Raw genomic sequence first — 13,325 nt, 5'->3', positions numbered from 1 at the left:
TTATAAATTCATAGGATTTAAACAGGACGCAGGTGCATTTGGTTTCATATAATTTTATAACAATTCCGCAGAATTAGCATTGTAATGTATGCCATAAACATATAACGAGGCCTAAGAGGCGTTATAACACGGATTAAGATATTATATAAACTAACATTCTGGTATGATAAAGTTACACGTGGTTATTTTGACGTGCTTATAAAAAAGAGTATAAGACCATGGTTTTAAGAAATTGTGTAACGTTCTTTATATCTTATATAACTTTTACTTATTTAGAAACTTTAAGACAAGTAATGTCATTTATTTATTTATTTTTGAGAAAATGGGAGTGAACCATAATAACTTTTGTACGTTTAGCTAATAGACTGTAGTTTCATTTCAAATACCATATTATATGCGGAGTTGCAAGATAGAGTTTTGATTACCTAAACCGGACGAACAGAAAAGCGTTACAATATTTCAAGTATGTAGTGCTTTATCGTTATAACCAAGATAAGAAAGTGTTTTGTTTTTGCTATTATTATAAATGTTCTTATTTTAAAAGTTACATGTTTGTTAATGAACGTTAAACCTAGACTAAAGTTAGTGACTTAAGTATAAATATATGTTCAAACATTTGAACACTTGTTTAAAGACTTGACATACATGTTGTAGTTTATAGTGGGATGCAGGACTCATAGGGCGCCCCCCAGTGGCTCAGCGGTATGTCTGTGGACTTACAACGCTAAAATCCGGTTTCGATACCGATGGTGGGCAAAGCACAGATAGCCCATTGTGTAGCTTTATGCTTAACTCAAAACAACAACAACAACAGGATCCATAGTGAAGGGCCATACGTTTTAAAATCTCTTGCCTCATCTGCTCCCTCGTTTCTGACACACAAGAGATGGCGCTGTAGTTTGACTAGAGAGAAAACAGCTAGTTTTCATTGATCGACGACAATCGAGCGCGTGTTGTCTCTTCGAACGTGTACGTGTGCGTGTGTGTGTGTGTGTGTGACGAAAATATATTCTTCTGGAATTCGTGGCATACAAACGTGAGCGCTAACTCGCCACCCAGGGCATGATCTAATGACGGATCGCAGTGAATATGCTTACAAACGGCAAATAACCAGTTTTTTTTCATTCTGTCGTTTCTTAAGCTTTCAGAATGACTACCATGACACAACATTTATACATTCTAAGTTTTTTCATCTTTTTGACAGCTACATATTCTCGTAAGTATAAATTTATTTCCTTTATACTCTGTACTTATGAAAAATGTCATTTTCATATTTAATGAAATTCTTCTATTGAATTATCGTACTTTGATCTAAACCGCAAAGAGAGCTTAACCCCAGACATGCGTATTTTAAAAGGATACATCATTTGAAGGCTTAGTTTCTTAGCACATTAGCAATGTAACATATTGTGATAATTGCAAAAGGAATTTAATTTTTGATTTATTTGAAATTAAGCACAAAACTCTACAATAGAATTTCTGTAATCTACCACTAGAGGGGCAAAAATTATCTCTTTAAAAAAAAAAAACATCTTCATTTAATGATTACCCAATATTAATACTTTAAATGTCTACTTAAAAGAAACTTGTTCAAGAAAAATAATTGTTTTCTAGAATATAATTCATTGTGTTCTCTGTTCATGGTACGTTTGAATGCAAGGTTTAAACACTGAATTTAGCTACGTTTTTACAGTATTCTGAATGCATACTCAAGACGTAAGTCTTTTAGGAATACCAAGTGTCAGTTTTGTGAAGTATATTTAATTATGTTTTCTTTCAAACGTATTAAAAGTCGGAATTTTAATATTAAAATAAGCGACATTCATCAAGAAAGGAAGTCTCCTTTTACCATCACTTTTAACTTCACTGTCTCTTTCCACTGCAAAGAATCCTAGCCATGCATGTAAGAGATTGTACAGGGGTAGAAAACGTGAATTTTATGAGTGGTAAAGTCAGTTAAAAATCGATATTTACAAGGCTTAAAAGTCCAAATAGAGAAAACTCCCACATATAGCATTACTTATCTGTCCATTTTGAATAATGTTAATTTATGTCATCAGTCTTGGTGGTACGTTTAACGTCATCTTCTTCTTTGATAAAGTTTTCGAGGTTCGAAACAACAGATACGTTATTCAGAAAGAGTAGGTGTTTGAATAGCACTATATTATATCAGAAGACGAGTGCCTGTTTAATATAGCGTTCAACAGTAAAGTCAACGCTCTTACCAGCTTTCCTTGTGTCACTTCTATTGCATACCGTCATTGTCAGTCGAAATCTATTCCGTAAATTTCGAACATGATAAACCATGACTCAGAGCTGACACGGGTTGAAGAGATGTGCGGTGCACTAAAGACAACATTTATTGCAGGCTTTTGAAATTTGCTCATGCTGATGGAAGTAATGCATATCACAGCTGTTCAACTGATATGCTTGGTGATTATCCCTGAGTAACTAGAGAGGGTAATGTGAACAGGAAATGGGAACATCCAAGATAGACGCTGAAAACTAATGTTCTGACAAGACCTAATGAATGTAACCTCTTTTGACCAGATTACACATTCTTTATAAAAACGTAACTCGTTTCATCTTTTGATAAGTGAGATCGGTTGACCATCTGAGTTGTGATTCTTATTTCTGCTACTGTTTTATCTATTATAACAAAAATATGTATTTCTTTTTTTATTCACACGTTTTTTAACTTGTACAACATAGTTTTTAACTTGTACAACACAGTTGTTTGTTGATAAACATTATCGCTCACACAGTCAATGTAGGGAACAATCCTGGGATTATTGTCATTGATCTTTATATTTATTCGTTGATAAACATTATCGAAAAACTTTTTAAATGCTACCAACAGATAATGCAGGTCTGTAAGTAGGATTAGCTTTAGCATTATCTAAAATATTAAGACCAAAGTGCTTTAGATGATTGTAAGTTCAGCAGAAAGCTAAAACCGGTTGAATAGCTTTAAGAACTTATGTATATATGAAAACCTAGATAAACAAATGGTATACTGGCAAAAAGATAACGATATATAGTCGTGAAGAAACGACGTAAGCAAATGAAATCCATTTTCTTATGAGTAAATTTCAAGACAAAATATCAAAATGCCCTTCACAGTAATCTTCAAAATTATGATGTTTAGCAAAAACAAGTACAAATTAAATCAACCCTGTACTGTGCCAGTAACAAATGTACATTTATTGTGGAAGTACAAAAAAAAAAAACTGTCTGTAGCAGTAACAACAAAAACATTGAAAATATATTGGTTCTCAGACATAACTCGAAAAACTTTGAGTATATCTTGGTTCTCAGACATAACTCGAAAAAACTTTGAGTATATCTTGGTTCTCAGACACAACCAGAAATGTTAATAATATCCTGTGTATCGGACAATCCAAACACTGAGTATGTCCTGTCTATGAGACATAGTTCAAATACGTTAAGGATATCCAGTCTTTTAGACATAAACCAAAAACGTTAGAGATATCCCGTCTATCAGACAAAATCAAGATCTTAAAGGATATTCCGTCTATCAGACAAAATCCAAGATCTTAAAGGATATCCCGTATATCAGACAAAATCCAAGATCTTAAAGGATATCCCGTATATCAGACAAAATTCAAGATCTTAAAGGATATCCCGTCTATCAGACAAAATCCAAGATCTTCAAGGATATCCCGTATATCAGACAAATTCTAAAAAAAAGTTAGGGATATACAGTTTATCAAACAAAATCCAAAATCAAAATCGTATAGGGTTTTGGTGATACAACTTATAATCCGTCAAACCGACGACCATTCATTGTCACAGCTGGCTGTTGTGTGTGGTAGTCAGTGATACTACCAAATACTAGCCTTAATGTGTACATTTGTAAACCCCTTGTCTTTCACGCGTTCGCTATTTTTTAGGCTAAATACTCTAAAGACGGTTTGATTTAGAGTTCCTGGTATAGACTGTCACGGGTAAGTCCGAAAGAGGGACTTTTGTTTTCCCTTATGACTCACCTTATGGTTCACCATTTCCCTTCGTTTCAGTCAATATAAACACCAACAGTATGTTATATTTTTTCTGCTCCGTCTTAACTTCGTTTTCAATCGAAAATCACTTTCAAATAATACACGTGTAGTCTCTTTAAATGCTTCGGAAATACAATTAGATATAAATTAGCACTAGTTTATTTGAGTTGAGTGTGAAATTACTAGTTTATATATTTGTTTATTTGTAATTTTTTCCAAAAAAAAAAACAATTCAGATTTCTTCAAAATATTATTTTGGTAAAAACAATTCATAAACGAATTTTGACTGTTAAAAAATTCATTTTTACTGTTTTATTCAGTTTTAAATTATATAAGTTGGGTTCGTTTGCTTTATTTTGTTTTCAGTATACTAAGGTTAAAATATATCAAAAAATGAGTAATCCTAAAACCTATAACATCTGAGACCTTCTAATGACAATGCTATTAAAATAACAATACATTTATTAACTTTATTATTTCAGTTGTTCAAGTGGTTTTATTATTGCGTACAGATATTGCATTCAGTTTCAAATACAATATCAGCTAGCAACATCAGTAGCTTTGTCTATAAATCACAATTATATCTACAATTAAGACTATTTTTCTTCAAAATGCAGTGTTGGTTATTCTAAATGCACTTGAATGCCACTTCTACGAATAATTACTATGAGTGTTGTCTGATGGATAAATTCAACTATAAATAACTATGCTATGTTCACAATTATTACTAGCTATTTAACATTATGAAATATAAATAATAAGCAGATATAACTTTATTGTTCTAAATAAGAACAATGAGACATAGTTCTGCACAATTCGTTATAAGTTTTATGTATGGTTTATTTTATTAATATTAATAATAGTACAATACTACTATTACAGTTGGCCTGAAAATAACCGAAGTCTCCATTCCCCAGTATATAGAAAATGGGACAAAAGAGTCGATTATCTTGGACTGTAGATACGACTATGAAAGTGACGACAAAAACATGGTCGTGAAGTGGTTTTTAAATGACGATCCTGAACCCATCTACCAGTGGATTACAGAACTAAACCTCCGTCAGCCCTCTTACCGGCTTCAGGGTCGAATCAACATGAGCTACACCGTAACTCCGTCCGCTAACCTGACCAGGTACCGTGCACTCAACATCCTGCGACCAACAACGGATCTGAGCGGGAAATACACCTGTAACGTCGCCTCATTAGCTGGCGAGGACTCGGAGGAACGCCAGATGACGATTTATGGTTAGTTCATTACGAGCTCCAAGTGGTTTTATTGACTTAATTAGATCTCCGATGGAATAAGTCATGTAAGAAAAAAGAACTCATAAAGAAACCTTACAATGGTATTGGTACTTGTTTTAAAATCTAATGACAATGCAGTAATAAACAGACCATATCATTATATATATATATATATATATAAGTCTATAAGAACTCTATTACAGGCCCGGCATGGCCAAGCGTGTTAAGGCGTGCGACTCGTAATCTGAGGGTCGCGGGTTCGCATCCCGGTCGCGCCAAACATGCTCGCCCTTTCAGCCGTGGGGACGTTATAATGTGACGGTCAATCCCACTATTTGTTGGTAAAAGAGTAGCCCAAGAGTTGGCGGTGGGTGGTGATAACTAGCTGCTTTCCCTCTAGTCTTACACTGCTAAATTAGGGACGGCTAACACAGATAGCCCTCGAGTAGCTTTGTGCGAAATTCCAAAACAAACAATACTACAACAAAAAGGTTTAAAACAAAAGCTTACCAAAATTTCTTACGATTGAATTAGATTGTCTCACCTGAACATGCCCTGTTATACCACAGAATAATGTATTATAATTGTCCAGTACTAACAATAACCTCTGTTGTATTGTAATTACATCATAATGTTTTCATAATTTTGGTGAATCAATTCATTTTTTCATATCTTTTGAATAGTTTCCTTCTGTTTTGGCAACATTATGAATAATAATCTCATTGTCGTATGACAAGTCTAAACTTCCGTTTTCCTTTTTATCACACATCGTAGATTGATGCTATACATGTCTACTCGGTATAGTTCCTGGCAATTTTTTGTGATTTTTTATCTACTTCACCTAATAACACAGGAAGCACAATTATAGAGCATTGTGCACCTACGTAACTATAAATCACTCCTTGTTGCAGAACAATGGTTATTTTGGTTTCTTTTTGTGTGCATACAGATTGTATATATTCCTATCATCTGTTAAAAAAAAACACACAAGGTATTTGGTTTACTTTGACTGTAATCAATATTTGTTTGTTTGTAATTAAGAACAAAGCTTCACAATGAAATATCTGTGCTATGCCCACTACGGGTATCGAAACCCGAATTTTAGCATTGTACGTCCATAGACACGCAGCTGTGCCAGAACAAGGCATAAATATTTGTCGACAGAAAACAAACCTCCTGGACGTTAATACAATGTAGTTTTGAGAGCTGCGTTGTTTATTTATCTATTTTTGAATGTTTGGGGATTTATTACATGATTTAAGCTAAACAGACTAGACGTAAGACTCAATAGTGAGCAGTAAATTTGGTTTTCATAAACAAAGACAAAAATACATAGTCAATATGTTGAGTACAATGCCAGATCCATTTACGTATGTGAAGTTTCAGGTGTAGGTTAACTCAAATACAGTGTAACTTTCATGTATATGAACTAGATAAATGACACAAACGGTGAATGCTAATGTTAAAACTATTTTTATTTTCGTTCATGTATTTAACAATTATGCTCGGCATGGCCAGGTAGGTTAAGTGGTTCGACTCCTAATCGAGTTCCCGTCGCACCAAACATGCTCGCCCTTTCAGGCGTGGGGGAGTTATAATGCGACATTCAATCCCACTTTTCTTTGGTAAAATAGTAGCCCAAGAGTTGGCGGTGGGTGTTGATAACTAGCTGTCTTACTTCTAGTCTCACACTGCAAAATTAGGGACGACTAGTGTATATAGCCCTCGTGTAGCTTTGCGTGAAATTCCAAAACAAACAAACATTTAACAATTAGCCTTAATTATAATAAGATAGATTACACGCGATTCGAAAATTGAAATTGGTTTCAAGAATGTTCTACGTGATTTTTCACAAGTATAAGCATGCAGGTACAAAACATAGAAAACTTAACCGTGTATTGTCTCTAGCATACATAAACGTATCCGATATACCTAACATTGTCAAACCATTGCTTGATCTATCCTCACTTGAAATCAGTATGTTTCATATCGTTTTTTAATGTATGAAACATCATTACAAAATTTGCCTTAGGTTAGATTTCATATACTTATTTTTAGTAAGCCAATAATTATATGACAAAAAACCTTGAATTACTGGTATATTTCTAATTATGTTTTAAGCGGCTCGCTCATTTTTTTTACTAATTAAGAATATTGTTTAGGACAGTAAGTGTTATAATATGCACAAATACTAAGATATACGTGTTGGTCTTCAATTTTTGGCAGGTTTGGTACCATCGTAGAAGGTATTTTATTATATACTAGTTCGATTATTTGTCCGCTGGACGAGTGAAATAAGAAATCGTCCTTAATAAAGGACAGAAAATTGTGTTTCTATTTCGTTTCTTAATATAATAAGCATTAAAAGTGAAATATTGACGATTTTTTATATAGATACAAACACACATATTTACGTTTGTTTACACACATACTGATGTGTAGTTCTACTGATCACAAGTGCAGCTAGTTTTACGAATCACAAATAGAGCTAATTCTAAGAATATTTGTTTTGGAATTTCGCATAAAGCTACTCGAGGGCTATCTGTGCTAGCCGTCCGTAATTTAGTAGTGTAAGATTAGAGGGAAGGCAGCTAGTCATCACCTCCCACCGCCAACTCTTGGGCTACTCTTTTACCAACGAATAGTGGGATTGACCGTCACATTATACACCTCCACGGCTGGGAGGGCGAGCATGTTTAGCGCGACGCGGGCGCGAACCCGCGACCCTCGGCTTACGAGTCGCACGCCTTACGCGCTTGGCCATGCCAGGCCTTAATTCTAAGAATAACATGTGCAACTAGTTCCACGAACCACGTATGACTAGTTTATGAATTGTTTATAATTATCACGAAAAATTATTAAATTGTTAATAATTAATTATTTGTTTTTAAAATGTAACCATTATAGTGGTGTGGAATCTTAGATATAATGGAACTATTCTAATGATCTTATTTGTAAAATAATTACAAAGTTTCTCAAAAATTATCTTTAGCGTGCAAACTAAAAATATCTTTGTTTTCAGATTCAATTTAACACAAATAAAACATTTATTTGCACATTTTCAAAAGATGTAATTTGTCTCAATGTCCGGGGTGTTTACGTTTCTCGGAATGATCTTCACGTGATAAAGTGAGTAAAGAGCCATTAAACTAATAATGTTTAAAAGGGTACTACACAATAATATATTGTAGTAAAGATAATCATTAGTTAGCGTGAGAGCAACACTAGACTAAGCGTGAAGTCTGTTTCATATAATTGTCATAAGCGTGTTTCTTATTGTGATATACTGAGTAGAGTGGGCTAACATAATTTAGTGCTCGTTTAATATATTTTGACACAGCACCGCCTAGGAGTTTTGACTTCAACTATACCAAAACGGATAAAGAGTCGGCGAACTTTACTTGTGGAGCAGAAGGAATTTTTCCAAAGCCTCAGATATCTCTGCTTTTAACCAACCCCAACTTGAAAAGTGCGAAACCAATCCCGCTACGCAATAAGACAACCTTCAGTAAAGGTACCTTCAGTGTTGTGAGCTACAGAGAGTTGTTGGACAAAGAACTGCCCAGTGGCGGCCCCTCGGAACTACAGTGCGTACTATTTATTCCTGGCACGGACTTTCGTAGAGAAAAAATATTACATTACTACCCAGGTAAGTGTTTTATATATAATAAAATAAAGATAGATATACGTGCTATAACTAGTTTTTTCAAACCTCAATAAACAAATGAAACTTCAGATGAACATAAAACTGCTGTATAAATTAAAGTTTTACATCATAAGGCTTAGTAAGTGCTATTGTGTCTGTCAAAAGTGTTAGCATTTAGGTCAAACATATCAAGTTTAACAGAAAAAGAAATAATTTTAAGTTTTCATTAACAATTAGTATGGAAAATATTAAATACTTAATTATACGTTTTCATTAATAGTTAGTATTAAATACTTAATTTTAAGTTCTCATTAACAGTTAGTAATAAATAAAGTACCCTGTTCCTTACAATAAATGGAGTATCCTATTCCTTGCAATAGGTAGAGTACCCCATTTCTTACAATAAATAGAGTACCATATTTCTTACAATAAATAGAGTACCATATTACTTACAATAAGTAGAGTACCATATTCCTTACAATAAATAGAGTACCATATTCCTTACAATAAATAGGGTACCATATTCCTTACAATAAGTAGAGTACCATATTCCTTACAATAAGTAGAGTACCATATTCCTTACAATAAATAGAGTACCATATTCCTTACAATACGTAGAATACCATATTCCTTACAATAAATAGAGTACCATATTCCTTACAATAAATAGAGTACCATATTCCTTACAATAAGTAGAGTATCATATTCCTTACAATAAATAGAGTACCATATTCCTTACAATAAATAGAGTACCATATTCCTTACAATAAATAGAGTACCATATTCCTTACAATAAATAGAGTACCCTATTCATTACACAATATTGATAACCTTATTCTTTACAACAAAAATTATATACTGTTTGAAAATTGAATTTTTTATCGGTTTATAATACGAATAAAATCAAAGTTTTTATTATGTGGTAAGTATGAAATCTACCCCTATTTATATAATGAACGTTTCATACATTACTTCGTAGAACATGTATTATCAAACAGTGTCTTAAGTTATCAGTTCGTCCATTTGTTTTTTATTATATTGTATTAGTATAAGAAAGAACTGAGTTCATGGAAAATGTCTTTGATTCCTTCCTTCTATAAATATTATTATTACAAGTTTTCACTGTGAAGATTAAATACATTACAAAACGTTTGCCTGTTTTTCGCTACGTTGTAATTGGAAAATGTATTTTATAAATATCATAATGAATTGCTCAAATAGATTTGTTACATAAAAAACAACAACTTTTTTTGTATTATCTCTCGTAGACTGTACTACAATGAGAATAAATTATTCAGGTAATGTTGCTTATTATAAAGGTAAGTGTAAACTAATTCCCGGGTAAAAGCAAAAGGAAAATAATTTCTAATTTCCATATATATTAGCAACACCGATGGTCAGGTATGATAAAAACACTGATTGATGTTGATTCTTTTAGAACACCTGGCGGGCTCTGCTGTTCCTTTCTTCCCGTTCTGGAGCACGTCTGTAATTACTGCTGCTGTTATACTTGTATCAACTGTGCCTAACGTAATATATTTAAGGTAATCAGTTATTTATTGTTTTCACTTCAAAACTTAACACTCGTGACACGCGACAGGTTTACGTGCTGATGGAATTTTTTGGTGTTTCGTGTCTTCGTTCGTTTTCGTGTGTCTGTCGGGATAATTTTGTTCGGTGTGTGTCAATAGAAAACTGTCTTATTCCATGTGATCAGTAGTGATTTTAATTTCCAACTTCTGCTGAATATTCTGAAATAATTGATTTTCTTTATACATCAACATCTGCCTCTGATACTGATTTCGATTTTGAATGAAGTGAAAGTTACCGAAAATGTACAGAGATTACCAACTTCTTAAAACATTATTGTATTTGTGTTTTATTGATTTATTTATATATAAGATGTAGCTCTGTAAACACAATATTATAATTTGATTTCAATAAGATTTGTATATTTTTTTCCTTCGAAGTTAAGAGTCATCTGTTATGGGACTCCTATTCCCTCTAGTGACAAAAAAAACAAACACACAATAAAAATGTATAGTTGTTGTGAATTACACTGCACAACAGTTTTTGATTTTTAAATTATGGTGATTGTGACAGGTACCTGGTGGGTATGCACAAATATAGTTTTGGTTTTGCTTCATCACGTAGGAACTCTGAGAAATAGAATGCCAACTGTTTACCGGCAATAACGTATTTAATTGCGTTTATGTTTCTAATACGCTATTAAGTTCAACATAATTAAAAAGTGTTTTGTTCCTGATTTTCGTTTGTATTTAATGTCCGGTGCATCACGTTGCAGTGTCCAACAGTAGTCAACAAGCATTGACGGATTCCAGTTGCCCTGATATCGTTTTTCCATTGTAGCAATGTCCTGGTGAAACTGAAGACTCGGATGAAACGGTACGTGATGGGCAAATTGGGATGTGATTTCCGTGATCAGCAGCCAAAAATCTATAAGGAACACCCAACAGTGTTCAAGAAGCAAAAACCTTTTTGTGCAGTGTAATCTGTATATAATAAACTGTGTTTATGGCGTATAACAAGTAGCTTGAATTCGTGAAAAGTCATCTTTGGATTATCAGTTACTTTAAAATAAACATGGTGATTATAAACTTTAACGTTTCTGTTAAGCAAATTATATTGGTGAAAGAAGTTTCTTTCATTTTGCTTTTATTAGATATGTTATTGTAAAAATGTAATTTTAAATAATTAAAATGGCTTTAAAAATAAAACAGTTCCTTATGTTTTGTGCAGAAAGTTTTTACATATTACAACTCGTGCATATTGAGCAAACATTTGGATTGAATATCTGTTCCACAAACAATCAAATTTTCAGATCAGTTACAGAAGTTGAATAAACTACAATGGTTATAATAATGTAAAGCTATTATATTACTATACAAGTGCAATACGATAAAGTATAAACAATTTGAAGCATATCATAATTATTATATATTAGAGGCTCTAATTCCGATTTTAGTATTTTAGTTATTGTTTCATTGGATTTCCTTAACAGTGCCGTCAACAGCATTTTCAACCTGTTTAGTACAGAAGTCAGTCAGTCAGTAGACAGTCAAGCGTGAAATAATTATCTTTAGAAGATGGAAGGAACGATCCTCTAACGTTTTCAATCGATTCATTCTTTCACGCCTTAGTAGGTTACTATAGTCTTGCATGGATGCCTTAAAGTTACTCCTTTAGGCATGATCAGTTTTTCTGATAACCAATAAAGTTTATAACTTGGTGGTAAACGAGTGCAATCAACGAAGCACTCGTTAAAGTCATCATTCGCAAGTTAAAGCTACTTCTGTTAAAGTTCAGCTAGGAATATTACTTTCACCTAAACCTTCAAAACTTACTTGAAGAAAAAAAATTAGAAGATGGTTCTTAAGTTTTCCACTAAGTATCTCTCAGTAACTTACGAGTGGATCGTTACTTTTAGTTATATGTGCGAGAAAAAAAAATACTGACGAAGAACATTGATGCATGTTTTAGTCTTAACCATTATTTACTATTTATTTGTTTCTTAGAGTATTTGTGTTTATTTTTGTCATAATATTTTCTTAGAGCATTTATTTCTATAATGCTTATTTAACTATCATTGAATATTCTAAGAGATATAGAACGTTGAGAAATCTGAGACCTATAATATGATAATATAATAACACTATGCTATTAAAATTTTGGTCTATTCATGACGTACAACAAACTGTGACACAAAGTATAAAATCCTTATACTTATAAATCATTGTTTGCCTGTTTAGTATTATAGTAACATAACAGACGCATATATTGTAATGTATATTTCGTCACAAATGTGTTATTAAATAACAACTCTACATAGAAACTGCCAACCTTATTAATAAACTATGACCTCTATTAATAAACTAGAACATCTGTTAATGAACTTTCAACTTTATCAACAAACTACGACTTCTATGAATAAACTATCAACTTTATTAATAAACTACGACCTCCATGAATAAACTACCAATTTTGTTAATAAACTACGACCTCTATTATTAAACTAGCAATTTTATTAATAACTTACAGCTTCTGTTAATAAACTTGAAACTTTATTATTAAACTACGACCTAAATTAGTAAACTACCCACTTTATCAATAAACCACAACTATTTTTATTAAACTATTATTCTCATATTTAAAACGTACATATATTTTTCAGGATTGAAAAAAAAAATTTATCTCTCGTTTAACAGTAAAAATATTTATTTTAGGCCAGTCTGTTGAGATACTACAAAACCCCATGTGTTAGTACATCTTAACTCCATAAAAAAATTGTTGAATACATTGGATGCACAAATCTCTATAAGCTAAGAAATTATTGTTGAAGAATGTAACTGCTAATTATTCGATTCACAGATGTAATGACGCCGTCCTTGAAA

The 13,325-nt window shown here is 32.6% G+C and overlaps 1 protein-coding gene across 2 annotated transcripts; it reads left to right on the top strand.

The window, feature by feature from the left end:
* The first annotated feature begins 949 nt into the window (after positions 1 to 949).
* On the top strand, positions 950 to 11,651 carry LOC143231668 (uncharacterized). Of its 2 annotated transcripts, none has more exons than XM_076466242.1 (5): positions 950 to 1,216; positions 4,940 to 5,267; positions 8,608 to 8,916; positions 10,352 to 10,457; positions 11,219 to 11,651. In XM_076466242.1, exons 2-5 carry the CDS (start codon positions 5,012 to 5,014, stop codon positions 11,229 to 11,231), a joined length of 684 nt encoding a protein of 227 aa, XP_076322357.1. In that variant the 5' UTR covers positions 950 to 1,216; positions 4,940 to 5,011; the 3' UTR covers positions 11,232 to 11,651. The 2 variants fall into 2 exon arrangements, with proteins under 2 accessions (XP_076322357.1, XP_076322356.1); XM_076466241.1 differs by having other exon boundaries at positions 4,905 to 5,267.
* Positions 11,652 to 13,325: the final 1,674 nt, after the last annotated feature.

Source organism: Tachypleus tridentatus, chromosome 11 (genome assembly GCF_004210375.1).
Source record: "Tachypleus tridentatus isolate NWPU-2018 chromosome 11, ASM421037v1, whole genome shotgun sequence".
In the NCBI taxonomy this organism is placed as follows: Eukaryota; Metazoa; Arthropoda; class Merostomata; order Xiphosura; family Limulidae; genus Tachypleus; species Tachypleus tridentatus.
The sequence above is the reverse complement of the archived record's forward strand: the minus strand, read 5'-3'. Positions and strand labels throughout refer to the sequence as shown.